The sequence below is a fragment of the Plecotus auritus genome (assembly GCF_963455305.1).
Source record: "Plecotus auritus genome assembly, chromosome: 1".
Lineage (NCBI taxonomy): Eukaryota > Metazoa > Chordata > Mammalia > Chiroptera > Vespertilionidae > Plecotus > Plecotus auritus.
In genome coordinates this window covers 203,368,577-203,394,519 of record NC_137770.1, presented here as the reverse complement: position 1 = coordinate 203,394,519, position 25,943 = coordinate 203,368,577, and the positions used below count along the sequence as shown (strand labels likewise).

At 37.2% G+C, this 25,943-nt stretch overlaps 1 protein-coding gene across 1 annotated transcript; it reads right to left on the bottom strand.

Annotated features, from left to right (window-relative positions):
- Positions 1-4,827: 4,827 nt before the first annotated feature.
- LOC308246346 (sulfotransferase 1E1-like) lies at positions 4,828-25,738 on the bottom strand (the record flags this gene model as incomplete). Its single annotated transcript, XM_080664536.1, has 8 exons — positions 25,615-25,738; positions 19,215-19,376; positions 17,725-17,850; positions 15,934-16,031; positions 14,190-14,316; positions 12,412-12,506; positions 7,218-7,398; positions 4,828-4,940 (listed from the first exon to the last, which is right to left on the bottom strand). The coding sequence occupies exons 2-8, from the start codon at positions 19,360-19,362 to the stop codon at positions 4,828-4,830; spliced, it is 888 nt and encodes a 295-aa protein (XP_080520662.1). The 5' UTR covers positions 19,363-19,376; positions 25,615-25,738.
- Between the last annotated feature and the right edge of the window lie 205 nt (positions 25,739-25,943).

The window sequence follows — 25,943 nt, the reverse complement described above, 5'->3', positions numbered from 1 at the left end:
GGGGGTTAAGAATAGGTAAAACTGGGAAGTGCTTGAACTCTTGATAATGCTTTTTTTTTTCCTGAAAATTTTCAGCAGTCCTGATTATGAGATGCTGTAAAAGGTAAGAGAAAACCATGGAAGTTGATTATATGAATGCTGCAAATATTCACCGTCTGCCACTTTGCCTATGAAAAAAGTATATGTTTTTGCCCAATGACTTGGGCCTTGATATCTTTGTCCCATTAATTGTAGCAGAAGTGAGAACATACCAATGATGCTTCAAAAAAAACATTGTATTTTACAATAGATCTTTTTATGTATTTTATATTATTTTATTTTATTTGTCTGTATTGAAAACAAACAGGTCCCACAAAGAGACTGCTCCTTAAGCCTGCATCCCAGAATTAAAAACATGAATCATAATCTCAGCCTCTCTAAAGCTTAAACTTTTAGTTTAAAAGTAACATGAATAAGGAATTCCTTTTCATAGACCTCCCTAAAATAATCACTAGTTTAATATTTTTCTTGAGTAGTTGTTCTAAAATGTGTACAATACATCTTTCCTTTTATATACAACTTTTGCCTTGATTTTTGGAGATTTAGACAAAACTACTGAATAATTTAGTTAAAATTAATTCTAAATGATTTCAAGAGTTGATATAAATGAAAAAATAAAATTTTCATTGATAAGTAAAGAATTTATTTTTTAAACTCTTGATAATGCAAAAATGTGCATATGTATGTGACTCAACATTCATTCCTTCATTTATCAAATATTTATGAGTAACAGAATACTTATTGAGAAACAGAGAATGTGTAGCTGTCCATTAGGAAGGCTTAGAAGCAATGACAATGAGCACACAAAGTACCCAGGTCTTATTTTCTAATGTTATCCTCCACTAAAAGAAACTTGATTTTTTTGGAAAAAATAGTTGATATCAGGGCTGAGGCAAGGAAAATGCATGAGGAGCCCTAAAATAAAGAAGTTCTCCAAAGATGATAGGGGGATATAAAAAAGACAAAGGGGCTGTTTGAAGGGACTCCTACTGGCCAAATTTGAGATAATTTGAGTATCAAAATAAATTATGATATGATATATTGTGGCTTTTAAATTAAGTAGAAATCTATGAGTTCATATTGATAAGAATGAATAAATGGGTGGGAGAAAAAAAGTTATATAAATGTAATGCCATTTAATAAAGTTAAGGATGATAGAAATGGAAAGCATTGATAGAATCTGCAACCGTTTTAGTGGTGAACAATTCAGGCTAAATGGTCAATGGATGCTAAATACAGAGGTATAGATAATATTCTCAGATTATCTTACCACAAAATACTAATTAATTATACTAATTAATTACAAAAATAGAAATGGTGACATTGTAGTAGAGAACAAGGGTGGGCACCAATTTAGCCAAATGATTAAATTTGACTACACCAAACCAGTGGAACAGGCCAATATTGCATGCCCTCTGATATGATGTACTGGGGCAGCCACAGCATATTTTCTGTACAGAGATCATAATAATCTGGCCACTCAGTGTATAGCTTTTGTTGCATTCCTAGGCTCTCTAAAAATAGAGGATATCTCTGCATTTCTAAAAATGGAAGAAAAATGAACCTTCTAGAGAAGATTCTAGAAAACTGCAACCTTTAAGCCAAATCTGCATTTCCATTTTCTTTCATAAATAAACTAGTAGCCCTGCACATGAATCCGTGCACCAGTAGCTCTCTGCAGGGCCTGGCCACTCCGCGCCCACTGCCCAGAGGCTCTCCATGGCCCAGAGGCCCATCAGCAGCGATGAAGCATGCATTCTGCCAGGCTGCTCACGCTGCCCACTCTCAGCGGCTACGCCCCCTGTACCTGGGGGACTTTGGCAGGGCTGAGAGGACTAGGTGCCATCATCTTGTGGCTATGGGAGCCATCATCTTTGTGTCGGTGTGATGGTTAATTTGCATATTACCCTTTTATTAGATAAGGTGTTTTTTAAATTTTATTTTTAATTATAGTTTACATTCAATATTATTTTGAATATTCGTTTTAGATGTACAGCTTATTAGGTAAACAATCCTATACCTTACAAAGTGTTCCCTTCAATATTTCCAGTACCCAACTGGCACCATTCATAGTTATTACAATACTAGAGGCCCAGTGCATGAAAATGGTACACTAGGCCCGGCCGACAATCAGGACCGATTTGTGGGGCGACTGGCAGGGTGATCGGGGGGCCCTCACTGGCACCTGCCTTGGCTGGCCTGGGGCCTGTGGGCTGGGGTCAGCTCCTGCATTGAGCATCTGCCCCCTGATGGTCAGTGCGCATCATATCAGTCAGACTTTCCACTGGTCTTTCCACTGTTTGGTCGATTTGCATATTAGGCTTTTATTATATAGGATTATTGACTATATTCCCTCTGCTGTACTTTACATCCTGGTCTCTATTTTGTAACTACCAATCTGTACTTCTTAATCCTTTCATCTTTCTCACCCAGTCTCCCAAACCCCCTCTCCTCTGGCAACTATCACTCTAGTCCAGCCGTGGGCAAACTACGGCCCGCGGGCTGGATCCGGCCCGTTCGGCTGTTCTATCAGGCCCACGGAGCCGAAAGAGCGGAGGGTTCTCTTGCTCTCCCCTCCGCTCCTTTACTTTGAATTTATATTAGTTCACACAAACACTCCATCCATGCTTTTGTTCCGGCCCTCCGGTCCAGTTTAAGAACCCATTGTGGCCCTCAAATCAAAAAGTTTGCCCACCCCTGCTCTAGTCTCTATACCTCTGTCTGTTTCAAATTTGTTTGTTCATTTATTTTGCTCTTTAGGTTCCACACATAAGTGAAGTCATATGGTATTTGTCTTTTTCTGACTGACTTGTTTCAGTTAGCATAATATCCTCTAGGACTCATTCTGTCAGAAAAATGCAAATTGAAACCACAATGAGACACCACCTCATACTTGTCAGAATAATCAATAAATTAGCAAATAAGTGTCTGCAAGGATGTGGAGACAGGGAACCCTCGTGCATTGATGATGGAAATGCAGATTGGTGCAGCCACTTTGTAAAACAGTATGGAGATTCCTCAAAAAGTTAAAAATGAAACTGCTTTATATAAATAAATTTTTATTTTAACAAGTGACATGTTCATTTGTTTATGTGCTGTTGTCGATGGCTGCTTTCAAGCTAATGACAGAATTGAATAATTGAAACAATATCCATATAGTCTTGTAAAACTGGAAATATTCACTATCTGGTCCTTTACAGAAAAATGATAGTTTCAGGAATATTACAGAGTTTCTGTATGTTCTGCATTTATTTTCCCCTATTATTAACCAAGATTGATATATTATTATTAACTAAAGTTCACACTTTGTTAGAATTGTATGAGTTTTTAATTAATGTATTTTTTTGTCTCAGGATCTCATCCATGGATACCATGTTACATTTATGAGTGGTGTATCTTTAGATTCCTCCTGACTGTGACAGTTTCTCAGGTATTCTTTGTATTTAATGATCTTGATAAAACATGCATACTGGTCAGATATTTTGTATACTTTCCTTCAATTTGGGTTTATCTGATATTTTCTCCATGGTTTTACAATGAATATATTTTTTTGGAAAAAGGCCATCGAGATAAAGGGCCATTTCATCACATATCAAGGATCTCTACTGTAAACATGTCTTATCACTGATGATGTTAACCAGCTGAGGTAGTGTTGACCAGGTTTCTCTACTGTAAATATGTTCTTCCCTCCCCATCCTACCACTAACCTCTTTCATACTCTTTAGAAGGAAATCACTATGTGAATCCAACACTTAGGGAATGGAATGAGAGTCATACATAATTAGTTGGGAACTTTCTCTGTATGATACTCATCTATTCTCCTGAACTTAATTATTTATTCAATCATTTATTTATATCAGCATGTATTTATGGATATTCATTTTATACCATGCTCAGAAATCCTTATATTTTTCTCTAAATAGAAAGAAAGCAAACCATACCTACTTCTCCTTAGATTTGACCTTGTAGGTTAGGAATTAAGGATGTAATAATATACTAAAGACCCATAGTGAATTTTTTATGATCTTGTGTGTCTTCTGATTTGGAGAAAGGGAACAATGTAGTATAGGAAAAATGATCATCAATAGAATGCAGAAAAATAGGAGACAAGCCAAAACAGCAGTTTATATAAAAAAACAGTAACTGTTCTTCGATTCCTTTTGTTTTTGTTTTGTTTTGTTTTATTGGCAAATATCACATTTTGTAAAACTTTAGTTTACAGAATATAAATTCATTACATTTTATATATGACTCTCAAGTATAAATAACACTAATTGGGAGTATTGATAGACATCTGAATAATTCTGTTATAGCCAAAATTTATATTAGATTAAATTCCAAATTAAATATTTTGTAGAAAGTAAAAAAAATCAGGAACTACATAATAGGTACTAGTATAATTATGCCCCCAATTTTATTTGTTGATTTTAGTTATATCTTCCATGGTTTTCAAAGTTCATGTAAATACAAAATATACTACTACACATGAAAATAATTTGGAATGCTTGTTTATTTTTAATGTACTTCTAAGTTAAACTGTGTGTTTCTACATCACTGCCATAGATTATAGCTTTATGTAATATTTGTAAAAAGAAGAAAAAGGAGGAGGAGAAAAAGGATAAAAAAACAAAATAAAAAGATAATATCAGGCAAAAAATCATTATTGTCTCTGTATATTGAGATCTCAATAATCATATGAACCTGATCATATAACCTTTCACATGACTCCTTCCCTACCAATCTGAAATAAGAAAAGCTGTAACCTCTGATATGTTAGAAAAGCCTTTCTTAGATCTCGGTTCGTAATTTCAGTGTAGATCCCTTCATTTGCTGCTCATAGTGCATATCAAATTTCTTATTCAGGTCCTCTGTAAAGTGATTCTTCCAGTCTCCTATAATCCCTGTAACAAAAGAAAAAAAAAGTATTATGTCTTCAAGCCAGAATCATGAAGTTTTCTAATATTCATCACTTTCATTAACACCTTGATTACAATAATAAAATATATGCCATAAGTAATATACATTTTTGAGCTTGCAAAGGATTTGTTGTGATTGTTAAAACAGCAACAACAAATAGCAAATTTCTTTCTATGACTCTTCCCGCTAATACTACCTCATTGAACATTTTTTTTTTCTAATTTCCTCTCAAATATTGGGGCTTCCTCTTAATGTGAGATCCACGTTTTACACATGCCCAAGATATTAAATATCATGTTCATGCTGATAACACTTAAATTCAGCTTTATATTTCCATATCCAACTGCCACCTGAATTCCATACAAGTATACCAAATTTAACTAGTTCACAAATTAATTCATTTTGTTCCCCACCAAATTGAGTTTTCTTTTTTATAACCTGATTAATGGCAGCACCAGTTATCCAAAACATAAACTTGGAAGTTGTCCCCTCAGTCTTACATCTCATTCTTTATTCGTATTCAGACTTTCTTCAGACTCATTTCCTTTTCTCCATTTCTGCTGCCACTGACATTGCAGCTCCTCAGTGTTTCGCACCTGGGTTATCACAATAGTCTAGAAGGCCCTTCTCTTTTGCTTTCCACCACATCCAGCCCTCTCCTGGCAGAGGAAGTCACCCTGTATTTTAAATGTCAACAGTTCACTTTCCACTTTAGCTCAAGGCATGTTTCCGGGTTGTGGTCTCGATCCCCAGTGGGGAACGTGCTGGAGGCAGCCAGTTGATGAGTTGTTCTCATCATTGATGTTTCTATCTCCCTCCCCCTTCCCTTTCTCTCTGAAATCAATAAAAATATATTTCTTGAAAAATATATGGACATTGTGGGAAAAAAAGAGTGAGATAATCTGAGAAATGGTTTGTTAAAATATCTTTGTTTCAGGAGCTCCCTGTTTTCACCCAGTGGCGGGTTTATTATTCCTATTATTTAAAAAAATGTCCTCACCTTTTCACTGGCAATTTAGTTCAAAGAGAAAGATTTTTTCTATTCTGCTTCTAAAAAAAAACAAAAAAAAGCAAAAAAACACCAAAACCCACATGTTTTTTTCACATATCAGTAAGTCCAGATGTGCCAATACTCTGCATATCCTACATGTGTTTGGCTTTATAAACAGTATGTAGCTCATCAGACCATGCCTCCTCTCAATAAAATGTCACTTCTTTGTTATTTTGATGTTTTTGCCAAACAGAGCCATATTTGCTACTAAGGGTTTTGAAACTTAGTCTTTTTAAAAGAGTGTTATTGAGCTATAATCTATATATATATAAAAGCCTAAGCATGAATGACCAGTCAACCAGTCGCTATGACGACACACTGACCACCAGGGGGCAAACGCTTCCATAGCCAACCGCCCTTGGTCGGCCAACCTCCTGCGGTCCCTCCCCCTGGCCAGAAGGCCCCGATCAGCTGGATTGCTGGCCAGGCCAAGGGACCCCACCCGTGCACAAATTCGTACACTGGGCTTCTAGTTAATATATGTATAAAGAACTGTACAAATATAATGTACATACAATTTGATGAGTTTGGACATTTGCCACTTAGTTTTGAAAATGTCTGCCTCTTGGTCAAGGAAAAGCTGACTAATTATTGTAAGCTTGCTTCATCATCTTAAAATGAGATAATAACAGAAGCTCTCTCCAGAGTATCTAGTAAAAATTTAAAGATAATTAGAATTTTAACTTTATATGTGTTTACATAATGTACATGGTATAGCACCAAGGCTCCCAGGCCTTGTAAACGGTAGGTAGTAGAGGGTATTAGTGCTGGGGCTGAGGCTGTACCGAGTGCTGGGAATTCTTATTATAATATGCTGCATATCCTATATAATAAAAGGCTAATATGCAAATCGACCGAATAGTGGAACAACCAGCTGCTATGATGCACATTGACCACCTGGACTGCGAGAGGGCGTAGGCTGGGCTGAGAGACGCCCCTCCACCCCGCCAAGTGCACAAATTTTGTGCACTGGGCATCTAGTACTAAATAACCAATAAGTAATAGCAATTTATTATTAGTAGTAGTAGAACAAGTGTTTTATGTCCCTGAACACTGGTAACACAATAACGAGAGTTCTCATATGTGAAACAGCTCTGCAGAAAACAAGCTGAGTCCACACGTATGAATAAGCCTTCGTAGGTTTTTGCCTATAACTATTTCAATTTGTGACCTCCTATAGTAATAGAGGCAAATCATGTGACCATCTCACCCTTCCTCATGAAGGGAGATATTTTTTGGTTCATGATTTCATCTGGTAGTATTGTGTAATTGGTAGATGGATTGTTTTTCATCTCTTGGAATGAAGTGTGTTGAACAATCTTGTCCACAAGCTCCTTTGATGACTCCCTTCCCAGAAATTGTATCACTTTTATCACCTCTCTTCTGATATCCTAGGAAGAAAAAAATATTTTGAAGACTCAATTACTAAAATTGAATGCATTACTATTTGGAAGAGAGAGAGAGAGAGAGAGAGAGAGAGAGAAATCCCCTCTCCCCACTGATATTGGAATTGGACTTATAATGAAGAAAAATGCTTCCTGTAGCAGTATTTTAAACTTCTCTAAACACAATTTTCCTCAGCCATAAAATGTACATAAAAGGTACTTTATACCATGTACATTCTTTCATACCACATACAAAATACCACTTTATTACACATCTACAAAAATAAACTCAAATTTATGATTAACTTAACTGTATGATCTGAAACCATAAGACTTCTAGGAGGAAATACAGCCAGTAAACTCTTTGACATTAATCTTAGCAATATATTTTGGGGTATATTATCTCAGGCAAGGGCAACAAAAGCAAAAATGGTACATCAAACTTAAAAGCTTCTGCACAGTAAAGGAAACCATGAACAAAATGAAAAGACAACCTGCTGAACGGGAGAAGATATTTTTGAATAATATATCCAATAGGGGTTAATATCCAAAATATATAAGAAGCTCAGACAACTTAATATATATATATATATATATATATATATATATATATATATATATATATATATATATAAAAACACACGATTAAACCTGGGCAGAGGATGAATAGAAATTTCCCCAAAGAAGACATATTGATGGCTAACATACATGAAAAGATGCTAAACATCATTAATCATCAGAAAAAAATGCAAAAAAAAAATCACAGTGACACAGTGAGATATCACCTTCCACCTGTCAGAATGGCCATTATGAAAAAGTCAACAAATAAGTTTGGCAAGGATGTGGAGAAAAGGGAACCCTTGTGCATTGCTGTTGGGAATGTAAATTGATGCAATCACTCTGAGGGTCCTCAAAAATTTTAGAAAAAAACTATCATATTACCACTTCTGTATATTTATCTGAGGAATATAAAAGCACTAACTCAAAAAAATGTATGCACTCCTATGTTCATTGCCAAGATTTGGACGCAACCTAAGAGTTCACAGACAGACAAATGGATTAAAAAGATGTGATTTATATATTACTCAGCAATGGAAAAAAAAAAAGAAAGAAATTTCACCATTGGCAACAACATGAATGGACCTAGGTCCTAGAGGGTATTATGCTAAGTGAAATAAGTCAGAGAAAGACAAATACTGTATGATTTCACTTATATGTGGAATCTAAAGAAAAACAGAACAAATGAGCAAACAAAACAAAACAGAAATAGACTCATAGATACAGAGAACAAACTGATGGTTGTCAGAGGTGAGGAGAATGGGGGGACTGGTAAAAAAGGTGAAGAGGAATAAGAGGTACAAACTTCCAGTTATAAAATAAATAAGCTATTGGGGTATAATGTACAGCACAAGGAAAATAGCCAATAATCCTATATAATAAAAGTCTAATATGCAAATAGACTGAACAGTGGAACAACTAGAACAACTGAACAACCGAACAACCGGTCACTATGACGTGCACTGACCACCAGGGGGCGTGTGCAGAACATGGTGAGCATCGGCAGCAGGTGGCAGAGCACAGAACATGGTGGGCTTCAGGCGTGGCAGGATGGTGGAACAGGTGAGCAGGGGCGCCAAACCAAGGTGAGGCACTGGTCGCTGTCATCGGGGTGAGCCTCTGGTGGTTACTGAAAATTCTTTGCCCCTGCGCTGCGACCCTGCCAGGTGCTCGCAACCTGCTGCCAGTGCCGGCCCCGCTAACACTTGTTGCCGGTGCTGGAGCCACCGCTCACACCTGCTGCCAGCACCTGGCACTGGCCCCAATCGCTTGGCGCCATCAGCAGGTGCGAGCAGCAGCTGCCAGCCCCTATTGCCCCTGAGGGCTTCTCCACCTCCCCCTGCTCCTGAGGGGTGATCAGGGCAGCAGCTGCCACTTGCACCCACTGATGGTGCTGGCCACGCTTGCACCTGCTGCTGGCACTGGCCTCAATTGCTCCGCACTATCAGCGAGTGTGAGCAGGGCTGTGCCATCAGCACATGGGAGCAGCGGCAGTGGGAGTGGAGCTGCCGCAGAGAGGGGAACAGGGGCCACAGCAGGAGGGGCTGGGCGGGGGTGCAGAGGATGGGCCAAGACCCACCCCTGTGCCCACCGCAGCCTCAAGGCCCACAGTTCCTTTCAAGGTGCACGAATTCGTACACTAGGCCCCTAATACCATTATAATGTTGCATGGTAACCGATATTTATTAGACTTACTATGGTGATCACATCATAAATTATATGAATTTCAAATCACTATGTTGTATACTTGAAACTAATATCATCTAGTATGGCAACTATACTTTAATAACATATTTTTTTTTAAATAGATACTTCGTCCAGCCAGGGTGGCTCAGTAGTTGAACTTTGACCTATGAACCAGGAGATCAAGGTTCGATTCCCAGTCAGGGCATATGCCTGGGTTGCAGGCTTGTTCCCCAGTGGGAAGCGTGTGGGAGGCAGCTGATCAATGGTTCTCTCTCATCACTGATGTTTCTATCTCTCCCTCTCCCTTTGCCTCAGAAATCAATAAAAATAAATTAAAAATAGATAATTTAAAGATTGTTAGAACACTAAGTGAGATGATGTTGTACAATACTTTTTGTAGTCCTCAATGCACTCAATAAATATCTATTAATATTAACATACACTATCAAATAGTACAGTCTACTGTGACAGATAAAGCTTTGGGTTGAAAATGTGCAGAAAACTTTCATTTTTCTTCTAATTTATTGGTGTAACTAGTGAAAAGCAAAGGAACCAGACAGGTTAAGAAAATGTATAAAAAGCTAAATATTCAACATGGAACATTACATGTTATATATGAATCATAACTACAAACATCCCCGTCTTTATGTATGTCACTATTATTGTGTACCTTATTATCCAGCTATATCACTCAATGCAACTATTTTCAATATCAACCATAATGCTTACTCTGGCATGTAATTTTCTGTACATAGAATGCTGTTCTCAGATTCTCTGTCCAGCCTATTAAATCAGCTTATGTAACACCTTCTTTAGGATGAAGTCTTTGACCCTTCTAATTTGAATTAAATGACATGTATCGGTTATTACTTATATGTGTATTTGGATTGTTTCCAATGTTTATGGTATGGGGATTGCTGCTATGAGGATTGTTGTACATATACAGTTTCTCAAGACTATATATCTACTAGTGGAATTCCTGGGTCTTCAGTTCCGTTCATGGTTTGCCCTTTGTAGATAGTGACAAGTTGTTTCCATTGTGTATCTTTTACACTACCATCAGCAGTATGCTACTTCTCACTGATCCATATCCTGACTAAATTTATTATTGTTAGACTTTTTCATTGTTGTCAGTCTGGTGGGTATGGGATAATATCTCATAGTGATTTTTATTTGGAATTATCCTGATTACTAATGAAGCTAGAGAAAAACTAGGTTATAAGGAAATTATGAGGTCATCATATTTTTATATATTGCTGTTCTAAGCATTCTCTTAACTCTCTCCTTCTGAAGATTTGAGTTGATATATGTGGAAACTTATCATGTTATCCTACATATCCATTACATTATTTTTAAGTAAAGTATTCTATTTACCTCAATGTGGTAAATTCTATAGAATTAACTCAGCTCCAACTTCCACATTACTAATCCATGATTCATCCATGTGTTACTGTTATTTAAGCCATCTCTCTTAATTTCTAATTTTAATTTACTATTTTAGAGATTCTATTTTGCTATTTTTTCCCAAGTTGACTTGTTAAGGTTAGTAGCCTCTTGCTTTTATGTAAAATCTTAATTTCTTCTTTTATTTCTTTAAACATCCTATATAATAAAAGCCTAGGTGGCGTCATGTGACACCCTCACACAATATTGTCACAAGATGGCCGCTGTGACTTCATCACAAGATGGCTGGCAGGGGAGGGCAGTTGTGGGTAATCAGGCCAGCAGGGGAGGACAGTGGGGGGTGAACAGGCCAGCATGGGAGGGCAGTTGGGGACAACCAGGCCCACAGGGGAGGGCAGTTGGGAGGGACCAGGCCTGCAGGGGAGGGCAGTTAGGGGCGACTGGACTGGCAGAGGAGGGGAGTTGGGGGCAATAAGGCCGGCAGGGGAGGGAAGTTGGGGGCAATCAGGCTGGCAGGCAGAAGCAGTTAGGGGCAATCAGGCAGGCAGGCAGGTGAATGGTTAGGAGCCAGCAGTCCTGGATTGTGAGAGGGATGTCCCAGATTGGAGAGGGTGCAGGCCAGACTGAGGGACACCCCCCATGCATGAATTTCGTGCACTGGGCCTCTAGTATTAAGCATAATTATATTAAAGCCTTTACCAGACATCTATAGATTTGGAAACTAGTTGACTCTTCTTGCCTGTTGTGATTCCTTTTGTATGCATGTGCATGTGTTGTTGTTTGTTTTACAAACTCAAGTTCTTCCAAATTTTATTGTTGGTAATTTTTTGAGTCTTGGTTTTAAACATATGCATTCATTTACAGGAAATTTGTACCGGAAGTCCTCAGGTTACATCGGACTCAATGTACATCATTTCGTGGTTATGTCACCATCTCCCATTTACAGTATTTATTAAAAAAAAATGTTCCGTCATTTTGACGTATGTACATATGTGTTTTTTATTATGTTTTTTATTATTTATTTACCACAAGTAAAGGTCAGGAATTGTTATCGTTCTTTTAAATTTTTTTATTGTCTCACTTCATTACTACTGTGTATGTGCTCCATGTGAGTGATGTAGGTACTTATGTAGATGGGTTCCAACTTACGGCGAAAATTGCGCTACATCTCACTGTAGGAATGGATCTCCATCATAACCTGAGGACCTACTGTATTTACTAACTTTAAATCTGTGTTAAAGTACCTGGATGTTTGTAACTTTTGGAGGTGATAGCATCCTTTATTTAGAGGTAGACCTTTGTATCTAGAGTATTGCAAAATGCTAACATTTTAGAAATTACTAAGTTTTCCATTTGTTTTAAGTTTCTCACCTCCTTCATGTCTTCATAGAAAAGAAATAGCAAATGTGGATTCTTTCTCAGTTCCCACCAAGATTTTACATGTTCATACCAGGAACCATAAGGAACTAAAATTAGAGATAAAGACAACATAAGAACACAGTATCATCTCTATACAGTTTGAAAAATGAGTGTTTAAACAACAGTGGCAATAAATAAATATAAATAAATGATCATGAAATGAAAACTAGAGATCAGCCTCACATCTTAAGCACATTTCCCTGCAGCACGGAGGCAAACTATATTAAATAATTTATATATGGACACATATTCTCAACTTCCATCATTGTGACATGGTTTCTGACACAGAGAACAAGTGAAGGAAGTCCCCCTCTCATCAATTTGATTCATACTTTATGAGATCATTTTGAAACATGCGCGCACGTGCGGGTGTGTGTGTGTGTGTGTGTGTGTGTGTGTGTGTGTGTGTGTGTGTAAAATCAGATTGTTAGTGAAGGGAGTTGAGTTAGTGGAACTATCAATGTTCTTATAATAAGAAGTCAGCCCAGTTCTCAAATTTGCCATTTACAATCTGGCTTTGGCAACTGAAGCTAGTAACTATGTAATAGTTTATTACAGTACTTGCAGTTTCTATGATAAGAGCTATTCTCCTGGGAAACTTTAGTGTCATTCTCACTCTAAAAGAATTAGATTTGGGAGATGATGTGATATGACCAAATGTTATCTCTTCCTTTCTCTTTCCTTATCTTTTTCTCACATATATTCAAGTGTTTCAGCTGATAAAAGCTCACAAAATGATTTAATAATGTGTGAGTCCAAGTATTCTGCTTTGCACTAAATCATTGCATATGTCTTCTATTCTTTGACTCTATTGGCAATTTTTCTTTACAGAAAAAGTTATATGATGTTATTTATAATTATCTTATTCATCTCTTTTGTGGAGGTACAATTTTATGTTTCTCTACCTTACAATGTTAATTTTAATGATCTTGAGGCAAATATTTTATTCATTGTGCATTAGCATAAAATTTCTAAAATACAAAAATAAAAATAAAGCACAAATATCCTACTTTTAGTGAGTCAATATTAGCTTTTATGGGTATAAAAGTGGCATTGTTATAATTTTCCTTACAACTTATTACTACAGAGTCAGAATGGCCTTCTTCAGTTAACACTAGAATCTCCTGACCCTTTTCTTCCTCAAATCTAAATACTTAGTTACTTTAGTCTCTAGTTAAATAAAAAAGCAACATTTTTCAGAATTGCTGCTCAAGTAATTCTTGTACTGTTCCGAGAAATCTAGTTGAATTATTCAGATGTACACTGAGTGAATGCATAAAAACTCTGTAGATATTCAGACTTCTTTATAAATTGTGGCTCATGTAACACCTGAAACTTTCCTTGGAAACAAATGGGCATTCTCTCTCCTTTATTCTCTCCCTCCTCTTGTTCAATAGAGTGCTACTAACATTCTGTGAAATACTTTTCTAATAAAAAAGAACAAGAGAAAAAAATTGGACACTGAGTCTCAATCTTAGAGAGAAAAATTGTTACCTCCACCCCCTATATATTTATTTTTAGGCATTAAGCTGAATTTCTATATTCTACAATTTGCCACCCACATCTGAAAATTTGCTCTAAAGTTCAAGGGCATCTAGAACATCTGTGTTTTAATTAAGGATCAGGGAAAATAACAGATCAGGAAAAACAACTAATATTTTAGCTCAGAGACGCCATTTGTCTTGTATCATTTACTTTGAAAGAATTCAAAGAAAGGAAGCTGTTTTTACCTTCTCCATCCATGAATTTTTCCACAAACTCTGGAAAAGTTCCAGGATTTGGATGACCAGCTACCATTTGAAAGAAATAATAAAAAGAAACAGCCACGTCCTTGGCATTCCGGCAAAGATAGATCATCTAAGAGGGCAAAATCAAATATTAAAATACCTAAAATTTTTAAATATAGTTTCATCAAGATTTAAAAAGAAGGCATTTGTGTTTTCAACTATAACAAATTACATACTTAACTTAGAAAGTATATACAGTTATTTAAAAGTCCTTTAATAGCCTGAAGTGACAGCATCTTTTATAGTGTTGTTCAATGTTAATTCTCACCTTTTTCATTTTTTTTTCATTTTTTTAAAAATATATTTTATTGATATTTTACAGAGAGGAAAGGAAAGGGATAGAAAGCCAGAAACCTCGGTGAGAGAGAAACATCAATCAGCTGCCTCCTGCACACCCCCCACTGGGGATGTGCCCGCAACCAAGGTACATGCCCTTGACCGGAATCGAACCCGGGACCCTTCAGTCCGCAGGCCGACGCTCTATCCACTGAGCCAAACCGGTTTCGGCTCACCTTTTTCATTTTTATGCTATTTTTACATATAACACCTCATTTAAGTGTCACAATTCCATTGTTATAAATTGGACCAGATAGATTATTATCCTAAATTTATAAGTGAAGAAACTAAACTGAAGCTAAGTCACAATACAACACTGAGAATAAATCAATGAGAGTAAATGATTTGATAAATCACTCAGTCATCAGTAAAGTCCTCTGATCTTTATACTGCACCACCATTCTGTAAAGAAAAAAAAAAGTCCTATTGTTTCCTTACTCACGCTCTTTAAAAAAATTCATGTTCATGTGGGTCAATATGCACATTCACCTCAGTGAAAATGTAATCTTCACCAACATCTTGCTGAGTTTCTGTTTTACATAAAGAGGAAACACTAGCAAATTAACCAGCAGGATGCTTGATTTTAATTGCTAGTTCTGGCACTAAGAATTTCTATCATCTTGTACAAAGGACCAACATTTTGGACCTAAATTTCTATCTACTAAGTAAGTCAGTTGGGTCAGATCTGTATGGTCTCTTCCTAGTAGATCTGATACACAATGCTACTGAAAACGTTCTGCAAAAGGAAGTTGCATATCCCTGTGGTGTCCCACTTCCGTCCTCGGGCCCCTGAGCAATGCCATCAGGGAAGAAAGGCTCTTCTTGATGTATCCACCTGCAGGGATGGGGAACCTTCTTTCTGCCAAGGACCATTTGGATATTTAATACATCATACAAAATTGTCAACTTAAAAATTAGCCTGGTCAAACATTTAATGAACTTACCCCTAAATGCCTTTGCAGGACCAGACCAAATGGTTTTGTGGGCTTTATATGGCCCGTGGGCCCGATGTTCCCCACCCCTGGTTTATGAGATATGATTAGGCTCACTAACTTGTCTTACTCAAGTCTTCACATTTTCAAACAATTGTAAGGAAATCTTCTATTTTATTCTAAGAAAAATAGATCTCAATGTTAAGATCCTACTATAAAACCTCTAATTACTACAGAAAAAAAAAGTGAATTGTCTTTTCTCATCAAAGCTATTATTAACTCTGTTGAACATTTATTAAATGTTTATAGATTCAATGAAAGAATAAAGAAACAAGTGTGTATACAACACAGTTCTGACTTGAATATTCTAAAATTTCCTGGAGTTGGTTAAAGTCTTAAGAATACTTGACTCTGGTTACCTTACAGTTCTTTTCCCAAAATGAGGCCGGGAGAAGCTGCGCTGGCAAATGAGTCTTCACGATTCTAGGAGATGCCATCTCTTTTAATTGTCTTACCCCTGAATTATAAAAAAAATTAAAGGTTAGATAACTTCAAAAATTATAAATATTTATATGGTTTTATAGGTATTTAAAAAATAGAAATAACTTTAAATTTTATCTTTTATTAATGATGATATTATATACAAGGTATATACTAACTATGACAGAATTTTAGATACAGAAAATAATAGAGAAAAAAATAAGATCAAATAAAATATCATCACTTTGGAAAAATCATTCTTAACATTTGGGTCAGTAGCTTTCTATACAAATACTAGAGGCCCAATGCATGAAAGTTCATGCACTGGAGGGGGGCGTTCCTCAGCCCGGCCTGCCCCCTCTCACAGTCCGGGAGCCCTCAGGGGCAGGAGGCGACCCAGTGATTAGGGGAAGGTGACACCCCATCACACCTCTGCTGCTACGACTGCCAGCAGCGCAAGCTTCAGCTGACCCTGGTTACCTGAGCCTCAGGCGGCCCTGGGCAGCTGGGAAGCCGCCATCCGAGGCTTGCCTGTGCCTCAGGCCAGCCGTGGGCAGCTGGGGGGCTGAGGAGGTTGGGGTACTCCATAGGCAGGTGGAGGGGACTGGACACCACCATCTTGTGGCTGTGGGTGCCACTATCTTTGAGGGCATGGCAGTCAATTAGCATATTCCCTCCTTATTAGATAGGATATCTATCTATATGCCCAGACTCACAGGCATCCAAATATCACATACACACATAAATTTTTTAATATTTTCTAGTTCTCCTTTTTCCTCAATATATTACACTGATACTGCAATGTCAAGAAACATATGATAGCCTAGATTTTTTAATGATTTTATAGTGTTACTATTAGCCCATCGCGCGATATTGCACACAGTAGGCTACCTGCCACTTCCGCAGGAGCCGGCGGAAACCTCAGTGCGCCGCCGGGAGCTGCGCTGCTTCCATGGGAGCCATGTGGCTTCCACAGGAGGTGGAAGTGAGCCACCAGTGCCCAGGGAAGCCGGGTGGGAGCCGCGCTGCTTCCATGGGAGGCAGGCCCACCATCTCCTCTCTGGGCCTGCTCTCGGCCACGGAAGCTGAGGGCTGGCCCCCCTGTCCCCCAGAGGCCCTCCGCAGCTGGGGCAGGATGCTTGCCTCATTGCTGCGGCGATGAAGCAAGCATTCAGCCAGGCCACTCACGCTGCCCACTCTCAGAAGCCGCCCCCCCAGGACTGGGGGACTCCAGCAGGGTTGAGGGGACTGGGTGCCGCCATCTTGTGGCTATGGGTGCCACCATCTTTGTGGTGGAGTGATGGTTAATTTGCATATTACCCTTTTATTAGATAGGATTATATCACTTCTAAGTATTCTTTTCTTAACTAACATGGTTAAGAATTTTTTTACAATGTTAGAACAATCTTCAATGAATATCTTTTTGCATAGATCCTTTAAAAATGTATATTTTTCTAGTGTTTAAAGTATTACCACATTTAGCCCTTAGAGACATAAATACATATTACTAGGCTCTACTGAGACATATAAGAGCTATCCTAGTCACTCTTTTCTAGACACATGCTACAGCATAAACTCTGCCAAGATTTTCATTTAATTTACATGTTTTGCTATGTAGAAGACATACTATTAATTGCCATTGTTGCTTACAGCCTCTTTCCATATATCATCTACATCCACACTTTAAAAGATATGTATAGTATAGCTTTTAAAATCAACTTAAACATTACCATTCATCATCTCTTCTTTTCTGCATTCCAAGAAAGGTATTCGATTAAAAATGGCATCTTTCTTGCACTTTTCCACATCACCATCTTTAAAGATCATGTCTACAATTTCACTCAGCCAGGTTGTACCTATAAAAATTAAACAAACCTGAGTCTTCCACTGACCATGCTGGGCTGGTGATGGAAGTGATGAATTTATAGCTGGATAAAGTAGGATGGTACCAATGCAATATTATTTGAAAGGTGCCAGGATAGCCACAAGACTCAATAAATAAAGATGAATATTATAGTAAAACATACCTGTTGTAGGAGTTCCAATTTGTCCATGATGAATCAGGACTTTGTGCACACTGGTAACAGTTTGGATCTAAATTTTTACATTTAAAAGCTAAGGAGGCTTGAATGACAGATGATACACCCAAGTATGCTTTCAAACACAAACTTACTGATAGTTTTTTGTGCTTCAAATTGTCTTAGTTCAGAGGATATTGAAAAAAATAAATTTGGCCCTTGATTCAATGGTGATCAAAGGCCCTTTGAAGAGTTAGAAACAATGTTCAGTAACTACAATAGTTATTTTTTTTCTTAAGATGTTACAATACCAGTGAGCACAGGTATTTAAAGGACTGCAAAAGGGAAACATTTAATTCAGTATGACTCTGCTGCTGTGATATTTATACAAGAAATGCCTTCAATAATTGAGCTTAGATTTAACAAATTATTGGTATAAATTCACCAGTTTTGTGAGGTAGGGAAGGATTTTACCAGTCAGGAGAACTGTCCTTTTTTCTTATTTTATTTTTTTAATTCAAGGTCAGGCACTTAAGAATATTATAGTGGTGAGGGAAAGAATTGGAAATAGATTGTGAAGCCTCGATCAAAGAGTCCACCTGAAGAGATGAGTTGGGCATGAAGCCATAGTGGCAATTAGACAGCAAGCATAAAATACCTAATAATTCATACTGAAGTATAGAAAGGCATTGACATACATTAAATAAGAGAGCAAGTTTATGAGGGTTGAGTTTTAGAAGTCCTCTAGTGGCAGAGTAAATAGAACAATGGAGTGAGATTAGCCCGTTCTGTGTCACCACCACTCCTATCAGTCTCGATGTGGCTTTTTCTTTATATCATTAGTTATTTAACTTCTGTTCAGCTAGATTTCAGGTGGTTCTGAATGATGGTTATTTTGTAGTTTAGTTGTAATTTTGATATGATTGTGGGAAGTTTCCATTACTACTTTTATCTACACTGTCATCTTGACCAGAAGCCAATAAAACCCATTTTTCAATGGTACTGCTCAAGTTCTAAGTATAAATTATGGTCTTAGGATATATATTATATGGCCCTTTTTCTATGTCTATAGAAACTACTATATCTGACCTTGTTTAATATGGAGAATGAGTGTGAAGGAAGCAAACAGCTTAATACTTACCATTCAAGCTGAGTCTGTCATTATTAGGAGACAAGAACAAGTTAGACATAGGGAGACTCACCAGATTTGGGAAAGGTGATAATGACAGTGTCATCAGGTCTTGCCTGAAATGTCTCCACATCATCCCAATATTTGACAAAATCTTTATACATTAGAATTCCATGGACTCTGCTAAAGAATTCAGAATCATCACCTTTGGAAGAAGCCATCACAGAATGGCACACTGAAAGAAAAAAAAGAGGTATCTTTTTTACTTTGTAAGTGTTTTATAATGTTTTAACATTAACAGTAGCTCTGTATATTGAAATTTCCTTGTCTATCTAGCATTTCTTAGCTGTTGAGCATGTGGGGTTATATATTTCTTAAATGTGCATATCTTGGTGCTTTTAGAGTTTCTAATCCTCTTAAGAAGATAGGTCTAACACATAAAAGAATAGTAAAATACAAAGCATTATAAAGTAAAATGTTTAAAACTATATAGAAATATGTGATATATTGATATTATCATACTTAAACATAATATTTGTATGTAATAAATTCCACAATGAATGAAAATAATAGAGCCTTCAATTTTTCTGTCAAAATTGCTGGGCATATAAAAAGACTAAGAGGTTCAGAAATACAACAATATTTTGGCAAAGAATTGCTTAACTTTGTCTACATTAAATAACAATAAAGTTGGTGGTCACATTTGATATCTATTGCCAGATCTCAAAGTCAGTTTCCTTAGTTCCTGAATATTTTTTATTTAATAGAAAAATTCAAATGCTTGGTGAGTGTATTTAAAAGAGATGAAGTTAATGACACTGTAATTGATATCTAAGGCATGATTCTTCAGGGTATAGAAGGTTCCTCTGTGACTACAGACATTACCTTTACTTTTCTGCCTCAGTTAATCATTAGTATAGTAGTGAACACTCCCATTGAGTTCCTTGTCTAAAAATTATCAGGTTAAACCAAATGGTTATCAGTTGATAATTCATCTCCCGGCCCCATTACAACCCATTTCATGTTCAGAGTTAATCATAGTTATTAATTAAGTGAATTTTCTTTCATTGACTCTCATTTTTTTTTCATTACCATTTCATCCCCAAATTACTCCATTTTGAGTTTTTGATATAGTACCTCAACTATTTTGTCCTTCTAGACCTCTTTTTGTTCATCCTTGCCCAAAAGCTGTCTGATAGGTTGTTATACACTCATAGATTCGTGATAGCTATAGCTTTTATTGCGTTTTTCAGAGTTTGTATTATAACAGGAGGCTCTTGAAGGCAGTAGTTCTTTTAGACTCCTAATGTGTTTCCTGTAATAGAGAATTCTAATCCATGAGAGAGGAAATGAAATTAGTAGATACCATAACAATGGATTAACCCTAAGGAAGAAATAGCTGATGGTAAAATTTTAGAAAGATAAGTGTCCTACAAATGAAAGCAAATAATTAGACCATTGACTTATTACTGAAGTCTTCTTCTTGTACTGTCTTCCCCACTAAATTTCTAGCTACACATTACAGATGTAAACTTTCAAATGTTGCCTTACCAGCACCTGACATTAACTCCCATTGATTCTGTCTCTGTTATTTTCCTCTATTTTCTATAGTTAAGGTCACTGCCCTAGTTAGGAACCTCTCCAACTGTTGACTGAATATACAAAAATAGCCTTCCCATTGGCCTTCCTGTAAAAAGTTCATATATCCTCTTTCTATAATCACCAGAGGAAGGAAAATTAATGCTATTTACTTATGTTGTGCCAGACTTAAAAGGTTTTATTTTAAAATCTTATTTGTAAGTTATAAGTTTCTATGAAAAAGCAGACATCATTATCAATTAAGTTAGGTTTGTCCTGCATGATACTTCTTGAAGATGCAACCATATTTGTCTTACACAAGAAAGAATCAATATGCATACATTTATGCATACATGTAAACAAATGCATATAAATGTATAATTTTGGGCACAATTTTTGAAAAAAAGTAAACAACATAGAGAAAAGTACCCTCTTTATTATACTATTAAAAGATAATCATTCCCAATAGCATTATATTTATGCTTCCAAATATTTACATATATATTAAAATCTAGATTTTATACCACATTTTACATTTATTTGTAATCTATTTTCTCACTGAAATACATAATGTGAACATATTTTTGTGTTAATATGTAAATTCTGTTTTTAGACTTATCAATGAAACATAGTAGTCCGTAGTATGGATATAACATAAATGATATAATTCTTTATTGATGGAAATTCCAGTTTTTCCCAATTATTTTGAAATAAGTAGTACTTTAATGACTGTCTTTGAGCATATGTATTTTCACACTTATCTTTGCAGTAATAATGGAATTGTCAAAATAAAAGTTATGCATGTGTAAGATATTGATTTTTTTAACAAATCACTGAAATATTGAACACATTTGCACAACATATGAAATTGCCTATTTTCTTGCTAGTACTGGAAGTTACTTGTAATTTTTTATAAGAATATATATATATATTTTTCTAAATCAGTATTTCATAGATATTTTATAATTTCCATATTTTCACATTTTATATATTTACTAGAGGCCTGGTGCACAAAATTTGTGCACAGAGGGGGGGGTTCCCTCAGCCCAGCCTGTATCCTCTCCAATCGGAAACTCCTTGGGGGATGCCCAACTGCCAGTTTAGGCCCAATCCCACAGGCAGTCGTACATCCCTCTCGTAATCTGGGACCACTGGCTCCTAACCGCTCACCTGCCTGCCTGCCTGATTGCCCCTAACTGCCTCTGCCTGCCTGCATGATTGCCCCTAACCACCTCTGCCTGCCTGCCTAATCACCCCTAACTTCTCCCCTGCCAGCCTGATTGCCCCTAACTGCTCTCCCCTGCCTGCCTGATCACCCCTAACTGCCCTCCCCTGCCGGCCTGATCTAACCCCCAACTTCCCTACCTTGCTGGCCTGACCACCCCTAACTACATCTAACTCGGCCCCCACCACCATGGCTTTGTCCAGAAGGAAGTTGGACATCCGGAAGATGGCCAGTCGACCCAGTCTAATTAGCATATTACCCTTTTATTAGTATAGATAGATTATATAGGATAGGGTTGCTTAAATTGGGGAAAAAAGCCTTTTTCAGCAGGAGGAGATGCTCTTGGCAGAAAAAAATACATAACCCCTATATCTAGACTGATAGCCAGCCATATGCACTATACTACCAAACCAGTCATTAAAAAATTGAACCACTTTCTTACACCTTACACCAAACAGCTGTTGCCCTTAAAACCCCTCCTCAGCCTGCACCTTAGGTTCTGCCTTCACAGTTCACCCATATTAGGTTCTGATTGTTCAGTTTCTATGCCAGTCAGAGTCAAAAGCTCTGCCTCCTAGGCAGCCATTGGGTCTTCTGGGAAATCCAGAAAGGCCCCACTGACAGCTGCCTTTCTCTCCAGGCCTATCTCAGGGCCTGATTCACAGCCTCCATGGCAGCTGCAGATCAGGCCCTGCCTCTCTCTCTCTCCAAGCCTCGCCAGCAGCCACGCAGGCTGTGATCAGGCCCTGCCTCTTTCTCTGGGCCTCTCTCTGGGCCTGATCCTCAGCTACTGCAGCTGTGGTGAGGTCATTAGGCCTCTGGCCAGGAGGCTAATGACCTTACCACACCTGCCTTGCCCAACCCCCACCCCCACCCCGCCCGCCTGCCTGCCGCCAGCCTTGCTGTGATAGGGGCCTGTGGGCCGTGGGGGAGGGACCGAGAGGTGCTCCATGCACTTCCTGGTGACCATTCGTCCATCTGGTCATTTAGGTCATGACGGCCCTAGGCTATTATTAGTATAGATTGGTTATTTTAATCATTTTGATCCATTTTGCCAGTAAGAACTATTGCCATTTCCTGATTTACAGCTAGTAATTTATTGTTGATAAAGAAATCTATTGTTTTCCCCCTTTTTAAATATTGCTGTATAGGTTATTATCTATATATATATATAAAAGGCTAATATGTAAAGTGTCCCATAGGGAGTTTGACCAGGAATTTGATCGCTCACTATGATGTATGCTGAGCACCAGGGGATGGCATGGAACATGGCAGGCAACCAGCAGCAGCAGGGTGCTGAGGGAGCAAGGGAAGGAGGAAACGGGGATGTGGGGAGGCGGGGAACCTGATTGGCCCTCATCGCCGGCCAGGCCTAGGGACCCTACCCATGCACGAATTCATGCACTGGGCCTCTAGTTGTTTATATAAGCAAGTGTGTTACATTTTTGCCTTATGATTGGTATTGTTACCTAAATATTTAAATATGCTCATATAATGAAAAACATATGTGTTAAAGATTATACATGTACATTAATTTAGATGATTAATGTGTAGATAGCAGAGAAAACAGTTATTAAGAATATGGGTTCTAAAGTAGATCACCTTGGGTTAAATCCTAGCTCTGCTAATTGAAATTGTATGACCCTGGCCAATTAACTTGACTATGCTCCATTTTCTCATCTATAAATTGAAGATGATAATAATTGTACTTACCTGAAACAGTTATTGGAATTAAATGAGGGAATAAGCCTGGCCAATTATAAAAGCTTAATAAGTATGAGCTTATATTGTTACTATGTCACATCTATATGATAGTGTAAGAGAACCAGACCCTGGACTCTCTCAGTAATAGTACACATTACATAGTAATGATATATCTGTTCCAAGCAGGGAAAATATTTGTTGTTTAAAAATTCCCAAGGATATTAATATAAAATTGTCTGAAGAAACTCATAGTCAGTGATCTGTTTTCTCTGGAGAGGATACAATCTATACATGTCTAATGTGAATGTTGTCCCTGCTTACTTGTCTAAAGTTCTCTGGGACAACCCAGTATGACTTTCATTTCATTTAGGCCCCAGATTGCACAACAGAAGAGAGACACAACATAAGAGTTTTTCTTTTGTTTGTTTTTAACCAAAGAATGGCTTATCATGTATTTTGGAAACCACAGAACAGCACTAATCATGGTTGTTCTTACCAAAAGGGGAAAATAACCCCAGTCCTTCAGGGCAAACTCAACTATTTTATAACTGCCCTCTCAGGTTTATCAGAGGTAATCACACCAAAATTATATTTTTAGTAGAATCAGATTTGTTAATAAATCTGCTTATTCCCCAAACCTTCCCTTACTCTCAGAAATGAGATCTTTCACTAGAAGAAATGTTTATAAAAGGCATCACTTGCCCTGCCTACTAATTTGTTTATTCATCTAAACAACTTTCTTGGTGTTCTGCCAAGTTTGAAAGAATTGGCTTATAATCATTTGGGAGTAGCTGATTTATCATTAAAGAGTTGTTTGACTTTTGGCTGCCCCTTCATGATCAATTTTGGACTTGGAATTAAACTAGGCGGCATATAACAACATGTCTTTGTTTAACTTTTTTTTGATAAATTATCTTATATTACAATGTATGGACACACTGTCTATCTGCTCTGTTTTTTCTCAAAGGACATATTTCAGTTGGAAAGGGTCAATTTTATTTTCTAAGTGTATAGGTTACTGTTGTCTAGAGACACCAACCAAAACCTTGTTAAAACTCTGATTAATAAATTCAACTCAGAAAGATTTTTTTTTCTTTTTCTCTATATTTATTCTTTTCTGTATCTTTTTTCTTTCTTCCTTTTTTATTTGTCCTCCCTTTCTCCATCTCCCATTCTGCCTTTCATTCAGAAAACATTCTCTATGTGAGCACCTACTTCATCCCCAAGCACAGTGTCAAGGGCTGGGATACCATGGTGAGTATATGCATGAGGCTTACTTAGTCCTCACCATCTTGGACTTACCTAGATTTAGGTAAAATGGCTAAAAGCTGAGAATATCCTTTTGTACATAATTTTATCCCGGGCCTCATCACTGTGTCATTAAGTAAATGCTCAAAACCATTCATTAAAGTTGTTAGTTCAAGTCACTCTGGGCTTTCTAGGTTTTACTAAAGACTCCTAGATAAAATAGGTATTATACTACTAATGATCTACCTGTCAGTAATTTACCAAGGACCTGTATTTCTGCTGTATTTATCTGTTGTCTCTCACTTAATAGTAACGATAATGTTTGCAAGGCCCATGATCATAATAGACTGCTTCTGACAGATTTCATGCAAGTGAACTCCAGTCTAAAAGTCAGTCTTCACTCTGTTTCTACCTTGCTTGCTGTATTTCTTTATCAATAAAATGGAGAACATGTCTAGTGAGCAGGACTTACAAAGTAACTATGATACTGCAGTTTTATGTTAAAGCTCTTTACACAGAAAAGCACTACAATAAATGCTAGATGTTATTTGTAATGACACCTGATTTAAAAAGATTGTAAATGCTTTACATTATTAAGTGACTAAAGTATTGATCAGGATTTTATATTTCCCTTTTAACAGCTTTGTGATAAACAGTTTGCATTTATATTTCCTATATGTTAATCTAAATAAAAATGTTAATAATAATAAAATACAACCTGTCCAGATGATCCTGTGAAGGAAACTGAGTGATTCAGTGTAGTATTCCTCAAATCCCCACTCAGGTTTTAAGCTGCAAAAAAAAAGATGAGTTGTGCATCTAGGATGTTTCTGAGGAGCTTTTATTCCTAATGCCAGAGAAGGAGGTGGAGATTAATTTGTGGGCTTGGCTTTCTAGAGTCTGTGATGCAATGGAGTAACACAAATATAGAATACATACCTGCAAATGCATTCAGTCCCACACAGTCATGCTCATTCATACAGAGATGTGGAAAGCCTCTGCTGTTATTTTTCAATCTTGGCTCAGGGTCAAATTCCTAGATCTGCC